At 38.2% G+C, this 15,877-nt stretch overlaps 1 protein-coding gene across 1 annotated transcript in view; it reads right to left on the bottom strand.

The window, feature by feature from the left end:
* LOC106066265 (5'-AMP-activated protein kinase subunit gamma-1-like) overlaps positions 1–4,769 on the bottom strand; it is a 236,018-nt gene extending 231,249 nt beyond the window's left edge. Inside the window, exons 1-2 of the mRNA XM_056020636.1 lie at positions 4,596–4,769; positions 3,355–4,118 (exon numbers count right to left, since the gene is read on the bottom strand). Of these exons, the coding sequence (XP_055876611.1) occupies positions 3,355–3,444 (90 nt within the window). The 5' untranslated portion in view covers positions 3,445–4,118; positions 4,596–4,769. The remainder of the gene's footprint in view (positions 1–3,354; positions 4,119–4,595) is intronic.
* Positions 4,770–15,877: the final 11,108 nt, after the last annotated feature.

Here is a 15,877-nt window from a genome sequence, read left to right as displayed (position 1 = left end):
TTAGTCCACCACCTTGGAGAAAACTAGGCCAGTCCTTTCATTTATCTGCCCTTGATCGGGGAAAGATAATCACACTATCTCTTTTGTCTTATCCGCCGGATGTCTGACTGACGGTCGCGGTTGACACCACCTTGGTTTGAATGCAAGCTAATCCTTCTCCCCCCCCTTCTCTCACGTCTCTCTTTGATCTAAGGGATTACCCTGGTTAACACACCGCGTGATATTCCAAGGTGCGGCTCCCACCTCGAGTCAAATCCACCCACGTGTAAGATAAATCTTAGCCTTGGACATTTCCTGTGTCCGCCCACATTCTCCAGGCCTGTATATAAGTAGATTCAAATCAAGCCAGACCCTTTCACTCCTCTATCGCTGTCGATCGAGTCTGGACTATATCATTTATTCTCCCTCCTAGAGGAATACCTGGTGGTAAGCCGAACTTAATCACAAGTTCCATCTTAATTACTCTGTGTATATTTCCGTTGGATTTTATCATGTGTAGTTTATTATTTCATTTATATTTAATTAGTGCATTGTGTATTTCTCACTGTCGTAAGTAGAAAACATGAACATGGCTAATGTTAATTTTATGTATTGCATTAATCTATTAATGCTACGTTGCTCAATTGATCATTGATGCAACCATGTATATATTTGTACATCTTAGTCTATTTCCTTTATCTTGGCTGACAACCGTGATAATTGTACTAGCGCACTGATACTGCGTCTAGAAAAGGGATATGAATTATCTCCCCTATATTGAATGATCTCCCCTGTATTGAATTATCTCCCCTTTACTCATTTTACCCTAATGAGAGTTGCGCCGCTTGAACGGACACACCATTCAAGCGCGCTCCATTGTTCTCGACCCACGGTCATATGTAAACAATCATCTGGGTCGCTGACCACCGCCCAATTCAACCCCCACCCTTTTCTTTCTCTATCCACCTGTGTTGTTTATGTGAGATTATTATCTCCCCTTCTATGTACATTCTTATATTATTATTTCCCCTTGTATGTACATTTCTATATTGCTACAATCTGCCATCTATTCTCCAAATCCCATTTGTCATCATCTCCCCTTTGTGCTCTAAAGCAACTTTACCAATCTGACGAATGCACCTCAGTCGAGGGCATCGATAAGATGCATGAGAGACATGTCCTAACTTGTCTTTATTTATCCGCAGCCTCCCTCAGGTGTCTGCCTATTTGCCTACTGGCCTATCTATGTGCTTAGTGCCAATCAGCGCTGCACTTGCCTAGTTGCTATCAAGAATCACCTATTGCCTATTTACCTGCCTATTTATTCATTGGATCAACGATCTATTTACCTGCATCTGTGCTTTGTGCTATTCGGCACTGCACTTGCCTACTGAGATCTACTCAACTCTACCACTTGGCGCTATCGGCATTGCCCACCTATTCGACAGCCCACCTGTCAAGCTATTAGGTGCGACGTCCCTATAGATTCAGATCTGTGTGAGACGTCATAGCTACGCCAACCCTCTGCAACTCACTGGACATATCCTGTCAACTACGCTGCCCACGGCAGATCAGCTCTGCCCGCAGTAACCTTGTGCCCACGGTAGCCGGCCACCCGCCCTACGGTGCCCACTACAGATATTAGATTTTGGGGATTGAGACTCCACAAGAACTATATCACCGGCGTCCCTCTATCCGCTAGAGCGCCACCTCCAGCTGCAGAACCTCAAGCCAGGACACAGCCAGCTGCGACATCAACAGGACAACCAGCTAAGTCAGAGGACAAAGTGACATACTGTCTTTTTAAATGCACGAGTGATGATCAAATCTAGTATTCACTAGAGATAGATGCAACCCCCCCCTTTTTCATTCTTATGTGTATATTTATGTAAATAAATATTCTTTTATTTTTAACCTTTGTATCTATCTTTCATTGCTTGTCACGTTGCGTGTCTGCTCCCGATTCATATGCTGATAGGTTGGTGTGTGATAGCTTTAAAAATAATCATCCCCTAGACATTAAACGCGCCAAACACACATCACATTTCATCCACCTGTCACACACTCCTTCTAGTGATGACGACAGTTATAATAACTAATTAAGACACACTATCAGCGATATTAGCAAAGTGAGACACAATGCTACAAAAGTGACATTATTTATAACCACGGATCCACTCGCTAGGTCAGGGTGACTTAAGCACTGTTACATCAGCATGATCTCCGCCCCCAATGTTTTCATATGTACACATATCATTCAGGGCAGTGACATAATGTAGAGCGTGACACTAAACTGTCACATTTTCATGGGGAGCCTGAGCCTGAGCCACATCAGCCCGAGTGTAGCATTTGTTGAGCCTGAGCCACACTTGTCAACCCGAGTCTAGTATTTTTCTCAATTTGAAATAAATATATTTCCAGTCTGAGTGTTGTGTGTGGTTGAATGCTAAATATATATTCCAGTCTGAATGTTGTGTGTGGTTGAATGCTAAATATATTTCCAGCCTGAATGTTGTGTGTGGTTGAATGCTAAATATATTTCCAGTCTGAATGTTGTGTGTGGTTGAATGCTAAATATATTTTCAGTCTGAATGTTGTGTGTGGTTGAATGCTAAATGTATTTCCAGTCTGAATATTGTGTGTGGTTGAATGCTAAATATATTTCCGGTCTGAATGTTGTGTTTGGTTGAATGCTAAATATATTTCCAGTCTGAATGTTGTGTGTGGTTGAATGCTTAATATATTTCCAGTCTGAATGTTGTGTGTGGTCTAATGCTAAATATATTTGCAGTCTGAATGTTGTGTGTGGTTGAATGCTAAATATATTTCCATTCTGAAAGTTCTGTGTGGTTGAATGCTAAATATATTTCCAGTCTGAAAGTTGTGTGTGGTTGAATGCTAAATATATTTCCAGTCTGAAAGTTGTGTGTGGTTGAATGCTAAATATATTTCCATTCTGAAAGTTGTGTGTGGTTGAATGCTAAATATATTTCCAGTCTGAAAGTTGTGTGTGGTTGAATGCTAATTACAGTTGAAATGTTTTTTCTACAGTTTAACATAATGGTAGAAGAAATAATGTGAAGATTCATCAATTGGTGAATGTGTGCTCCTTTCAATTTTTACATGACATGTTAGTCACAACTTACCCCTGGTGTCCATACACCTGAATCCTGTACACACACACACACGCGCGCACATACTCTCGCAACTCACCTAAAATAGCCCCAGGCTGAACACAACTGTTAACAAGTGTGTATCGAGCAGAGTGATTGTGTGATTGTGTTGTGTTTCAATGTGATGTAAATAGGATGTGCTGTCATAATTAGGCCTATAAGTCAGAGCAGACGACACCAATCAACACATAACTGTACTTACCGCTTCAATGTCCGAGCTACTCAGCCCCTCCTTTATTCTCCGCCTCTGTCTCTCCTTTAACCACTGATTGGGCGACAGGTCGTAATCCATAGCTGTAGCTGTCCAGCGGCAGATCTCCCTTACCAAATATCCAGAGAAACACTTAATTCACAAACTGGATTTATCCACATATGAAATAGAACACTAAACACTTTTTAATCCACACGCTTGACTTCCGTAAATATAGATTCTGTAATGCCTGGATCTCACTTCACGCCAAGAATCAAAGAATCCAATCTCAAGTTTGGCTTTCACGCACAGATTTCAATATTTTAATAACTTTGAATTGAATCTGTTGAAAATGGTTCACGGCTTTGAGGAAGGTAGGCTCCTGAAGTTTTTAAAAGATCCAGGGAGGTGACGTAGACTTACTGCCGAAAAAACCCGCTCACGGGTAACTTAAGACGAAGGCACTCTGAACACTCACGTCTCAGCAGACACCAGGAGCACGAGCTTTCACGATTATTATAATCCGCTAAGAGGTCACAGAGGATAAGATTGTAGATTGAACTTTTAGAGTAGAGCTTCCATCTGTACTCTTAGTAGGAATATCTTAAGTGTTGGTTTGCTTTAGTGACCTCTGAATTATGCACTAATTCGACACACACACACACGCCCACTATCACAGAGTTGTCTTATGTCTGATAGTGATTCGTTCAATTAGCTATTCAAACGAATTTTTTTTTTTTTGAGTTACATGTGAAGGTCTAAGCTTCTACCAATGCCTGTGAAGATTAAAGATAATTTATAATCACATTAAAATTAGATTGAAACAACTTTGAAAAACAATTTTTTGATAAAATAATGATCGCTATCTATTAGAAAAACAAATTGTTATCTAAATGCAAGTATTTTTTTTTATATATAAAAACCTTCTGTCATTCCGATTGGTTCGATGAGTGATAAGAAAGTGTACTATCATTTGGCGCTACTAATAAACACAGAGAGAGAGAGTTTACATTTATGCCTATAAAAGAAAAAAGCGAAAACAAAACCCAGAAAAACTTAGAATACTTGGATTGGAAGCTATCTGGTAAGGTGTAGTGTCAGAATATAATTCAGCACTAACTTTTAGATAGCTCCAGTGTCTGTCTCAGATACTGTCATTCCAACCTTGTGATCGGAAGCACTGTAAATATTAGACTTTGTTACATACTCGTTTCGGTTCGATGATTTCATAAAAAAAACTTTATGCTACTTACCTGAGCGAGAGACAGGGGGTCAATGATTTGATTTCGTTACAGATCAATAAGCAAGCAATTCTAATGGTGTAGCTGTCCCGATACTGAAATTACATCACAGTACACGTCAGTGTGAAACGATAAACACAAAACGAAAATAAAAACAGCGAGAAATTGCTGTCTAAAATCGTTTGTTTCTATAAATGCCAGAAAGATATTTTTAAAAATGTTTTAGAACATAAAGAAAGTCGTTTGATTACAAACACAGGTCTTCGGTATTTTTATTTTAAATTCCTGCATGTAAAGGATGGTCTTTGTTTTTTGATCCAGTATTCTGAACAAGATTTTTTTTAATTTGTCTTTATTTTTAATATCCCTGAATAAAAAAAAACTGTCTTGTGCTTTATCCAGAGTTGATTGAAAAAGAAAGTGTATAATTTCTTTTGACTTGAAATGTTTAATTCCTCTTCTGTTTATTGCTTCAAGAAGTTTGCTGTCTTTGTGTTTTCTGCCGATTGCTTGCTTTCTGATGTCCCCTTGTTTACTGGATAGTTTGAGTTGACCTGACAGTCTGGAGTGTCACACCTGTACAATGAAAGAAAACACGTAAGATTATGATAGATCTTCGTCATGGAAGTGTTGGTATGAATGACCCCCCGAGCATGTAATGTTGATGTCACGGTCAGGAGGCTCAGTCAGAGGTCGTCGTCGTATAGACCTAGGTCTCCAAGAGGGGAAGGGAAAGAGGGGGGCGAGGTATTCAAGACACAAACAGACTGAGGACTTTTACTTGAGACTCAAATAGAGTGAGAGAAAATGTGTGAAGAGAGTGAGAGAGAGAGAGAGAGAGAGAGAGTAATTAAGAGAAAGAGAGAGAGAGAGAGTGAAAGAATGAAAGAAATAGGGACTGGGTTGAGAGTAAGAGAGAAAGAGAGTAAATGATAGAGGCTAGAGAGATTAAAAGAGACATAAAAGTAGAGACAAAGAAAGAAAACAGAGACACAGGAGAGATGAAGAGAGATTGAGATAGAAAGAGAGAGATAAACAGCAGAAATAGAAAGCAGGAAATAAAAGACACAAGAGAGATAGATAGAAAAAAAAGTGAAAAGCAGAGATAAAGCATACAGAAAAAAAGGACAAACATATATATATGTAACGCGCACAAGTAAAAGAAATTGTACTTGATTGAAGTGATATTCAAAGTTGAATTAGTCCCCTTTATAAGTCGCCGCAAAAAAAAATAAAAATATCTAATCATAAGTACCTCACTAACAGAGTTAGCCACGCAATTGAATATGAGCCGTAGTGTCCCTATTAAGTACATGTCCATCTAGCTTCGTCCTGGAAATGCAGGCTCGCATCACCTCCAAATCCAATGGAAATTATCATTTTAGGCTTCATTATGCGCCGTGGGTAAATGTGATGAAGGTGCGGAAATCACGGCATCGCGGAGGGCCGGCCTTAGGCATTAGCAAACTAGGCAGCCTATTGGTGGGTGCCTCGCATAGGACTCAAAGAAATTTGTTTTGTAGAAAATATTGCAAAACATGAATCTAATCTCAAACATAGCAGAACCCCAGTACTCTTTGTCTACCAGAGTAGCTCTAAGTCTCTACTGTGATTCAATGTTTATTCCCAAATGTTTAGATCTACGTGTTAGACTACATTTGTTAGATGACCATTGTTTATTTGGTGAAATGTGGAAACATTATTTCTAGTCTGGTGATCATGAATCGTCTATGAAAGATATTAACTCTATTAATGCTAGATCTATATGACTCCAACTAATTTATTTGTTGATTTAAAAATAGACACAGGAAGGCTTTTAATTCATTACATATTTTTTTGAATTTTTTTTCTTTTTCTTTTTCATTTCGGCCACCCTATTTACTTTGTCTAGGGCCTCCTAAGACCTAAGGCCGGCTCTGCGTCGCCAGTCGGATTATACTTTGTTGGGTATCACTGTTATACTTTGCGACAATGGATTTGAATTCAGGTAAACCTAAATACTAGTTTATAACTACTTGCATTTGTGTGTAAGCCTGCTTGCTTTAAAAATACCCACACCTTTTCTCTTCCCCCAAAAATGTCAAGTATCCATTAAAGCTGGGTGGAATCAGTGGCGCCCTAAACATCCCGAAATTTAAAAAAATCCCAGTCATCATCAGGGTGCGAACACGGGACGCTCTGTTCGGAAGCCGAGCGCCTTACTTCTCAGCCAAAGGGTCACAAAAAGTAAAGCAGAAGGTCATTTTCGGTAACATATGTCAACGGTTGCACTCGGATTTTACACTAAAAGAAAGATTTTTACAATCCAACGATACATAGAAAAACAAAGAATACTTTTTAAAAACAAAGCTTATCTAAGGGCATTATTCCTGCCATTTATCTGAAAATTACATGGATGAGCTCCCTTTGTGCTATCCAAAACAAAATTAATTAATTATTACTAAATTATTTAATAAATGGTTAATTTTTGGATTGATTCGTGTATTGTCATTGACTATGAATAATCTTTCAACATTTCAACCTGTTCCGAGAATGGAAAGTGATAGAAAAAAAACGTGTCAAAACGTAATAAGGGGATTAAATCCATACATACACCCACATGGCTCATTAAGCAGCATTTATTCCCCTTATTTCGATATCAAACAAAATAATTAATCACCAACAAATATTTAAATAATTGTTCAATTTTTTAAATTGATTCTTGTCTTATCAGGCTCAATGAATAATTGTCCAAAATTTTAGCTTGATCCGAGAATGGGAAATGGATAAAAAAAAATGTAAAACTTTTTACCAGACAGACAGACATAGTGAGTTTATATAAGCTTTGTAACAAATAATCTTACAGCGTAATCAGGGTCGGACTGGGTGTCAAAATCGGCCCGGGCCTTTCAATACAATTCTATATCATATGATGGACCTCCAATTCTAGGTCTAGCTGTCCTCGAAATCATGCTGACAGTGACCTCTATATCTATATAAGAAATAAATACCTTATTTACTTTTGAATCGCTTAGTATGTAGGCCCTAAAAAGATGAAGCCAACTAGTGGCACTGTCTAAGGATGAAGGTTATTGCATTAGTTCGGAAAATGTTAAATTAAACTAGTAGGCGCTATTACACTGTAGAGTCTGTGCAAGATTTGTTTTTTTAACATTACCTTCAGAGGGGCCTTTCTAGAAGAGAATAGTATAAAACCTTTAACAATTTGTTATGTACCATAGTGGCATCCATGTGGTCCTTTGGTGGCCCTACCGGCCCATTAGGGTACCGGCCCACCGGCCACCGGGCATTTGCCCGATTGCCCATATCCGCCCTTGAGCGTAATTCAGTCTGCTACATTATTATTGTATGCCACTAATAAGAATAGTGTGACCAGAGTTCTCTTTATGACAGTGCATCAGAGTCACTACTTCGAAATTTGTTTAGCTACAAGAGATAAAGTTTCAAGACTCTATAAACACAATTTAGAGCAGAAGTTTTAATGTGTGACGACCTAGATCAATAACTAGCGCGTGCACAAACACAAGTTTGGGCTGTTTAAGGCTGACTTTGGCCTTTTGAAGTGGTTGCTTAATGAACCGTGACTACTGCGAGGTAAGGAGGAGTCTTGTCAACACCCCAGGGTGTTACTCCTTGCTCGCCCTGGTCTTTTCAGTGTCACCTCTCACCCCGACAAGCTAGTTATAGGGTTTTACAGCTAGCTCTAGAAAAACAATAGACAGACCTAACGATAGATAGATAGATAGTTAGATAGATAGATAGATAGATAGATAGATAGATAGATAGATAGATAGATAGACAAAGTGTATGTGTGTTTAAATGAGAGTGAGAGAGAGAAAGAGAGTGAGAAAGAGAGAGAAAAAGAGAGACAATGTTAGCTTACTACATTTCAATATTTAAAATAATATATTGACCTCAGTTGTTAAAGTCGGCCACACATATCTCTTTATGTATATACAACTGTACAGTATTTAAAAAGGAATGTTTTTCTATTGAGCTGAAAGGTGCTCGACGTAACAGAGGTGCAACACGGAATGTCCTAAAGACCAACTTAGGCACCAGCTCGCTTGAACTGGCATAGAAGAGAGTTTAGGCACCAGCTCGCTTGAACTGGCATAGAAGAGAGTTTAGGCACCAGCTCGCTTTAACTGGCATAGAAGAGAGTTTAGGCACCAGCTCGCTTTAACTGGCATAGAATAGAGCTTAGGCACCAGCTCGCTTGAACTGGCATAGAAGAGAGCACCTGGCTGCTTCATAACGAGAAGTCAGTAGATCCCTGCCAAAAGCAGCGACATATACAATTGAGACCAAAAGAAAATCCATTGCTAAGGACAGACGTAGACTGCGAAAAGAGAATCTAAATCAACCACTATGCATTTAATAGCAGCATTTAGGATTTTATTTGCAATGTTTAGATTCCCAAAACCAGGCGGAGGTGTTGAGCCTTAAACAAGCAATTGAAAAAAGATGACTTTTTAAAAAGCAAAACTTATCTAAAGGAAAGAACCACAAATTTACTGCAATTTATCTAAAAATTACTCCCTTTCTTGTAAATAAAAAAAAAGTTAATTAATATTAATCGATTAAGTAATTGATAAATTTTCCGATTGATTCGTGTATTGTCATCGACTATGAATAATTATGCAAAATTTCTACTTGATCCGAGAATGGGAAGTGAGAGACATGTGTGTAATATGGGGATGTAATTCATATATCCACATCTCTCGCCATGTAACAGAAACATCAGATATCAATAATCTCAATTAATTAACTCATTGGTTAATTGTTATAAATGATTTATGTCTTATCAGATTCAATTAATAATTATGCAAAGAATTAACTTGATCAGAAAATGGGAAATGCCAGAAAAAAAAAACACTTTTACCAGACGGACAGAGTGAGTTGAGCTTTGTAAACACTCTAGGCGTGAGGTGGTTAAAACATCGACAAGGCCTTTCTTGCGAACACAAAAGTAGAGAGGACACTTTTCTTGCGAACACAAAAGTAGAGAGGACACTTTTCTTGCGAACACAAAAGTAGAGAGGACACTTTTCTTGCGAACACAAAAGTAGAGAGGACACTTTTCTTGCGAACACAAAAGTAGAGAGGACACTTTTCTTGCGAACACAAAAGTAGAGAGGACACTTTTCTTGCGAACACAAAAGTAGAGAGGACACTTTTCTTGCGAACACAAAAGTAGAGAGGACACTTTTCTTGCGAACACAAAAGTAGAGAGGACACTTTTCTTGTGAACACAAAAGTAGAGAGGACACTTTTCTTGTGAACACAAAAGTAGAGAGGACACTTTTCTTGTGAACACAAAAGTAGAGAGGACACTTTTCTTGTGAACACAAAAGTAGAGAGGACACTTTTCTTGTGTACACAAAAGTAGAGAGGACACTTTTCTTGTGTACACAAAAGTAGAGAGGACACTTTTCTTGTGTACACAAAAGTAGAGAGGACACTTTTCTTGTGAACACAAAAATAGAGATGACAATTTGCTTGACTAAATTGCAACCAAACCATGTTCTTTTTCTTTTTCTTTTTTTTTTTCAAGCATTTTCCAAACCGAACAAATCACTGTAAAAGTTGGTCTGGATACTATTTCGTATTTCGAATTTAAAAAATTCTTTCCAAATAACAAGATGCTGAAAGGTCTCCAAAATACCACGTGACTCAGCATGCTTTTTATCATTTTAATGTCTTACACATGGGAGTAGGTGAACGCTAACACTAAGCAGATTTGAGCAGAAGATATAGACGCCAGACGTGACTTTCCTGACAGGCGGTAGTAGATATTGAAACAATAGGTTAGGCCTGGACACAGGTGGGGACGATCTGTGTAATCAGACGAGTTAAATGATTGACTGGAAAAAAATTAAGTTAACGACTTTCAGACCTCTGTTAGTCTAAGATATTACGACTTGAAATTTCAAGAAAGAATTTCGTTCTTTGTACATAGACCTGCGCACCTTAGGAATCAAGCCAATTTAATCTTTGGAGAAAAAACATATAGATCAGTGCTACCGAAACTTTTTCTCAAATGGAACACTTCTCACTTCCTGAGTATTTAGCGGAACACTTTCTCACCGCCTGAGTATTTAGCGGAACACTTTCTCACCTCCTGAGTATTTAGCGGAACACTTTCTCACCTCCTGAGTATTTAGCGGAACACTTTCTCACCTCCTGAGTATTTAGCGGAACACTTCGCACCTCCTGAGTATTTAGCGGAACACTTTCTCACCTCCTGAGTATTTAGCGGAACACTTTCTCACCTCCTGAGTATTTAGCGGAACACTTCGCACCTCCTGAGTATTTAGCGGAACACTTTCTCACCTCCTGAGTATTTAGCGGAACACTTTCTCACCTCCTGAGTATTTAGCGGAACACTTTCTCACCTCCTGAGTATTTAGCGGAACACTTTCTCACCTCCTGAGTATTTAGCGGAACACTTTCTTACCTCCTGAGTATTTAGCGGAACACTTCGCACCTCCTGAGTATTTAGCGGAACACTTTCTCACCTCCTGAGTATTTAGCGGAACACTTTCTCACCTCCTGAGTATTTAGCGGAACACTTTCTCACCTCCTGAGTATTTAGCGGAACACTTTCTCACCTCCTGAGTATTTAGTGGAACACTCTCTCACCTCCTGAGTATTTAGCGGAACACTTCTCACCTCCTGAATATTTAGCGGAACACTTCTCACCTCCTGAATATTTAGCGGAACACTTCTCACCTCCTGAGTATTTAGTGGAACACTTTCTCACCTCCTGAGTATTTAGCGGAACACTTTCTTACCTCCTGAGTATTTAGCGGAACACTTTCTCACCTCCTGAGTATTTAGCGGAACACTTTGTTTATTTTTTTTTTAGAGAGATCTATTCACGTGGTGGCCTACTAGTTAATTATTCCAGTAGTTCGTGGCACACCAATTAACGCCTCGAGGGACACTAGGGTTCCGCGGAACACAGTCTGGGAAACACTGATATAGATATTTTAATTGACGGTATCTACTTTCCATGTGATATTGAATAGCAGTACCATTACTAGTATCAGTAAATGTTCATTGACATGTTTTAAACTATTTTCACAGTGAGCAGTGTATAAACTTTAGTTCAACTTTAAATTGAGTTTACAGTCTTTAGTTTAAATTTACAATTAATAACTTTTGACACCTTTAAAGAGAAACAAAATTCATCGTAGTCCCTTTAACAGTTTCCACTGATGAATTTTCTGGTGATGTGGCAGGTCTGCAGCAGTACCGTCCTCTGACAGGCAACGAAGATGTTCCTGGGAATGCTAATTATGGGCCTTGAAGGTATCTGTGAGGTCAGTTGTTATTATACCCTCGGTTAATATAACAATGGGATATATTGTTATTGTGTATAACTTCCATAAACGCTTAATTTCCAAGCCTTGGTTCCCATATTTTCTTTATTGTTCTATTTCAATTATTTTTAAATTATGAGACACTGGTACGGCGATGTCAATAATGGTAGCGGTTTTGTTATCAATGAACAGCAGATGAGGGCGATTAAAATCTACAGTTTTGTCAAAATAGGCCTATACCAGACTACCAGTAAAGCAGATGTTAAGTAGACTCGAGAACCTCTTGTGGCGAGTATTTATAATAAGGAGGAGTATCCTCACCGATCAAATTATTATTATTATTATTACAACAGTGCTGTTATTTGACTGCGAACCCAATGCAAGGAAAGTCTATTATATTTATGTCTCTGTTTTAATTTAATTTTTTTATAAGTAACACAATTTCACGCTCAGTTGTACTAATTTTTAACGCAATGTTAGATTGTACTTGAATTTTTTTTCTCTCAAAGTTTAGAAATGATGGGCCCCTCCTACTCACCCCAGTGCTATCAGAAAAAAAATGTTAGTAAACTTTAGGCCCAAAGTAAACATGATGATAATTGAGTACAGTCTACTCACCACGATTCATCAAACTTGATTGTTTCTTAAATAGTTCACACCCTAAAAAGTTAATTAACCCTTTGACTCTGGGGGGTCAATGTGATGCTTTTATTAGCCCGAATTAGGGTTAACAAATCAATAGACGAATCAATGAAGGTTAAATCAGAATTGATTACTGTGACCTCAGAGTGAAGACATCAACATTGATTAGTACAGAGGACAAATTTAAACCAGATATGGGCAGTATACCTCATTTGAAAATAAATCTATTTAAAAGTAATGAAATGTTCTGTTTTTTTATTTGAATAATTGTTTGTTTAGTCGAAATGGCAACAACCCATTCACAGTGGATAAAAACATTTCGGATATATTCCATCCTGAAATACCTGAATGTCACAATTAGTATCACAATGAAAGTCACATTTCAAGTCACATTTCATGTTATGCATTTTGCTTTTGTCTACAAAAGCTTATCTCACGCTGTCTGTCCGTCTGTCTGGTACAATTTTTCTACACGTTATTTCTCCCACAACCAATTCTCGGATCAAGTTGAAACTTAGCATAGTTATTTGTTGTACAAGGCATGAATAAATAAAATAAACACTATTAGTTAATTATTAGTAATTAGTTATTTTGTTTGGTATGGAAAAAGAGGAAATAAATGCTATTTATTGAGAGATACGGCTGTATATGTGGAGTTGTTTATCTTATTACATTTTGTACACGTTTTTTTCTCCCACTTCCCAGATATTACGTCATAGCCCAAACCTCCTGCAGGACACCAGGCAACGGCAGCACAGACGTTGAAACATCGAACTGGACCTGGATCTAGGTGGAGACGATCAAGTCATGACTTTGTAATCAGAAGAGTTAAATGACTGACTGGAAAAAATTTAAACTTAAGATCGCCGTGACACGACCAAGCAATAATCCAAATGTGCGCTAATTGAAGCCTCGTCATAGTATCTTATCTTATATAATACAGACGTTACTTCAAAAAAGAAGATGATTACGTCCTACGCGTCATGCATTTAGTCATGCATATTGACCAATGACTTAAATTCTGCCAAGTCACTGGTTTTCCTGGCTAGCTCAGGCAACCCATTCCATGCTCTAATAGCACTAGGGAAGAAGGAGTATTTGTACAAATTTGTCCTAGCATATGGACGAGGAATGTGCCTTTATCTTTGTGTCTTTCAGAGTATTTTATTAAATTTTGTTTTTGTATTTGAAGATTATGGTTCAGTGTTTTATGTATGATATTCCTATTACAACCATACTCTGAACATGAAAAAAAGTAAAAGATTCCTTTTTTTTTCTTTACAAAAATTCACGCCCTCACACACAAACGCAAACATAAACACACAAAGACATTCACATCGTCCTTAACCTGATTAGACATAATGTGTGAAAAGTTTAGACATAATGTACTTTTCATATTGAAATTTCTAATTAACCAGCACGACCTTAATATCAAGGGCTTTGAAAGACTCGAGGTCACAATTTGCAGTTGACAACACGTTTAAATTGGCGAAACCAAAAAAAATTCCCAAAGGTGAGCCTCGCATAATGTTAAATTTCAAAACTAACGCAGAAAAACCTGGCTAAACAAAGTGTTTATTTCTTTACTAGGCAGACGATGATGTGCCAGGAAAGAAAAATATATCGAGTCTTTTAAAGAAAGTAGATGCCTTTTTAACAAATTTACATGATTCGTCGTCTGACCCTTGACTTTCACGTAGGGGTGCTGTGACAGTTCTCGAAGCGAAATTCCTGAACTTTTTTGTCAGCAGCAAGGTATCAAAAGAGTGACCTGTTCACTCTTTTACATTGTCCGGCCTTTCTTTGCAAGGCTTAGTAAAGGTGGAGTTAGGAATAGCCTACATGGATACTGAGAATCTATTCACGCGAGGGGGCAACTATAATCCTGGGGTAGGGGGGGGAAACAAGTTTGTCTTTTCTATGCAGTAATAGTAGTAGAAACATAGGTCCCTTTCAGAGACTAAAAGCGACAAGGGTACAGGCCAAGAACTAGAAGAATGATTTTTAAGTAAACATCAGCATTTTAATATTTAACACAGAATAGTAATGAATAAGGAGGCGCGGTGGCTGAGTGTTAAAGCACTTGGCTTCTGAACCGGTGGTCCCAGGTTCAAATCCAGGTGATGACTGTGATTTTTAATTTAGGGATCTTTGGGCGTCTCTGAATCCACCCAGCTCTAATGACATTAGTTGGGTGAAAGTAGAGACGGTATCCTCGTATTTAAATCCGGCCCTGATAACTGTTAAAACATCCTTTAAGCACCGATAAATATTAACCCAGTTCTGACCCAGATTTAAAAAGATGTCAGAAAAAATAAATAATTGAAGAAGTAACAAGATTTATTTGTATTTAACTGACAGAGAAATCACTCAATGATAAACTTATGTCTCCCTCTCCTTTCTTTTATCTCTCACCCTGCCCCTTCTCTCTCTCTTATTATGTACGCGTGTCGTTGCAGTTACGTACAACCAAAGATACACACCAGAAACGTATAGGGCCGATTTATCTACTGCCTACATTTGAAAAGCGATCACCCAGATACCCCGTTTTTTCTCCCCTACCCCTTTTCCAACTGATCCAGACAAGTGATAGGATCATAGCGTATTGGGAAAGCTCAAACATTTTACTGCTACAAACTTACCAGGCAATGGAAGGATAGAACAACGTATTCTTGATAACATACATCTCCTTACAAAGAACATGTGTTTAAAAAAAAGCAAAAGTTTATCCACAGTCCTTTCACAGACTGACACACACAGAGAGTGAGTCTATATAGACTTTGTAAAAAGATTTTTTAAGAAAGTGACAGATTAACAACCAAAATACAAGCAAAATTTGAAAAATAACTATTAAAATAAGGCAAAGAACTGCACATTTACAGCGACATTATCTCAATACTGTAAATTTATTTCCTTTTTGTATCAAGCAAAATTATTTAATAACATGTAACTTGGCTTCTGAACCGGTGGTCCCTGGTTAGGATTGATTATAGTAATGATGACCATAGATGAAACAATAGTGTCCATATTGCCGCTATGAGACAGAGGGGGAGAGAGAGAAAGAATGAGAGCTAGAAAGAGGAGAGCACTGGGAAAAGTGGTAGAGATAGAGAGGTAAAGTGAGGGGGAGAGGCATGGAGAGAGAGAGAGAGCAAAGAGAAGTAGAGAAAGTGTGAAGGACAAAGTAAGGTCTCATCCTGGTTCTTACTTTACAAATGCGGAAACCTAGTTTCGTTATTTTTAGAATCCTTCAAACCACATATTGAGATGGATGAGACAGAGCCGGTAGCGACAGCGATTCAAGCCACACGCTAAGCAAAAACG

Source organism: Biomphalaria glabrata, chromosome 1 (assembly GCF_947242115.1).
Source record: "Biomphalaria glabrata chromosome 1, xgBioGlab47.1, whole genome shotgun sequence".
Taxonomy (NCBI): domain Eukaryota; kingdom Metazoa; phylum Mollusca; class Gastropoda; family Planorbidae; genus Biomphalaria; species Biomphalaria glabrata.
This window is presented reverse-complemented; position numbering and strand designations above follow the sequence as displayed.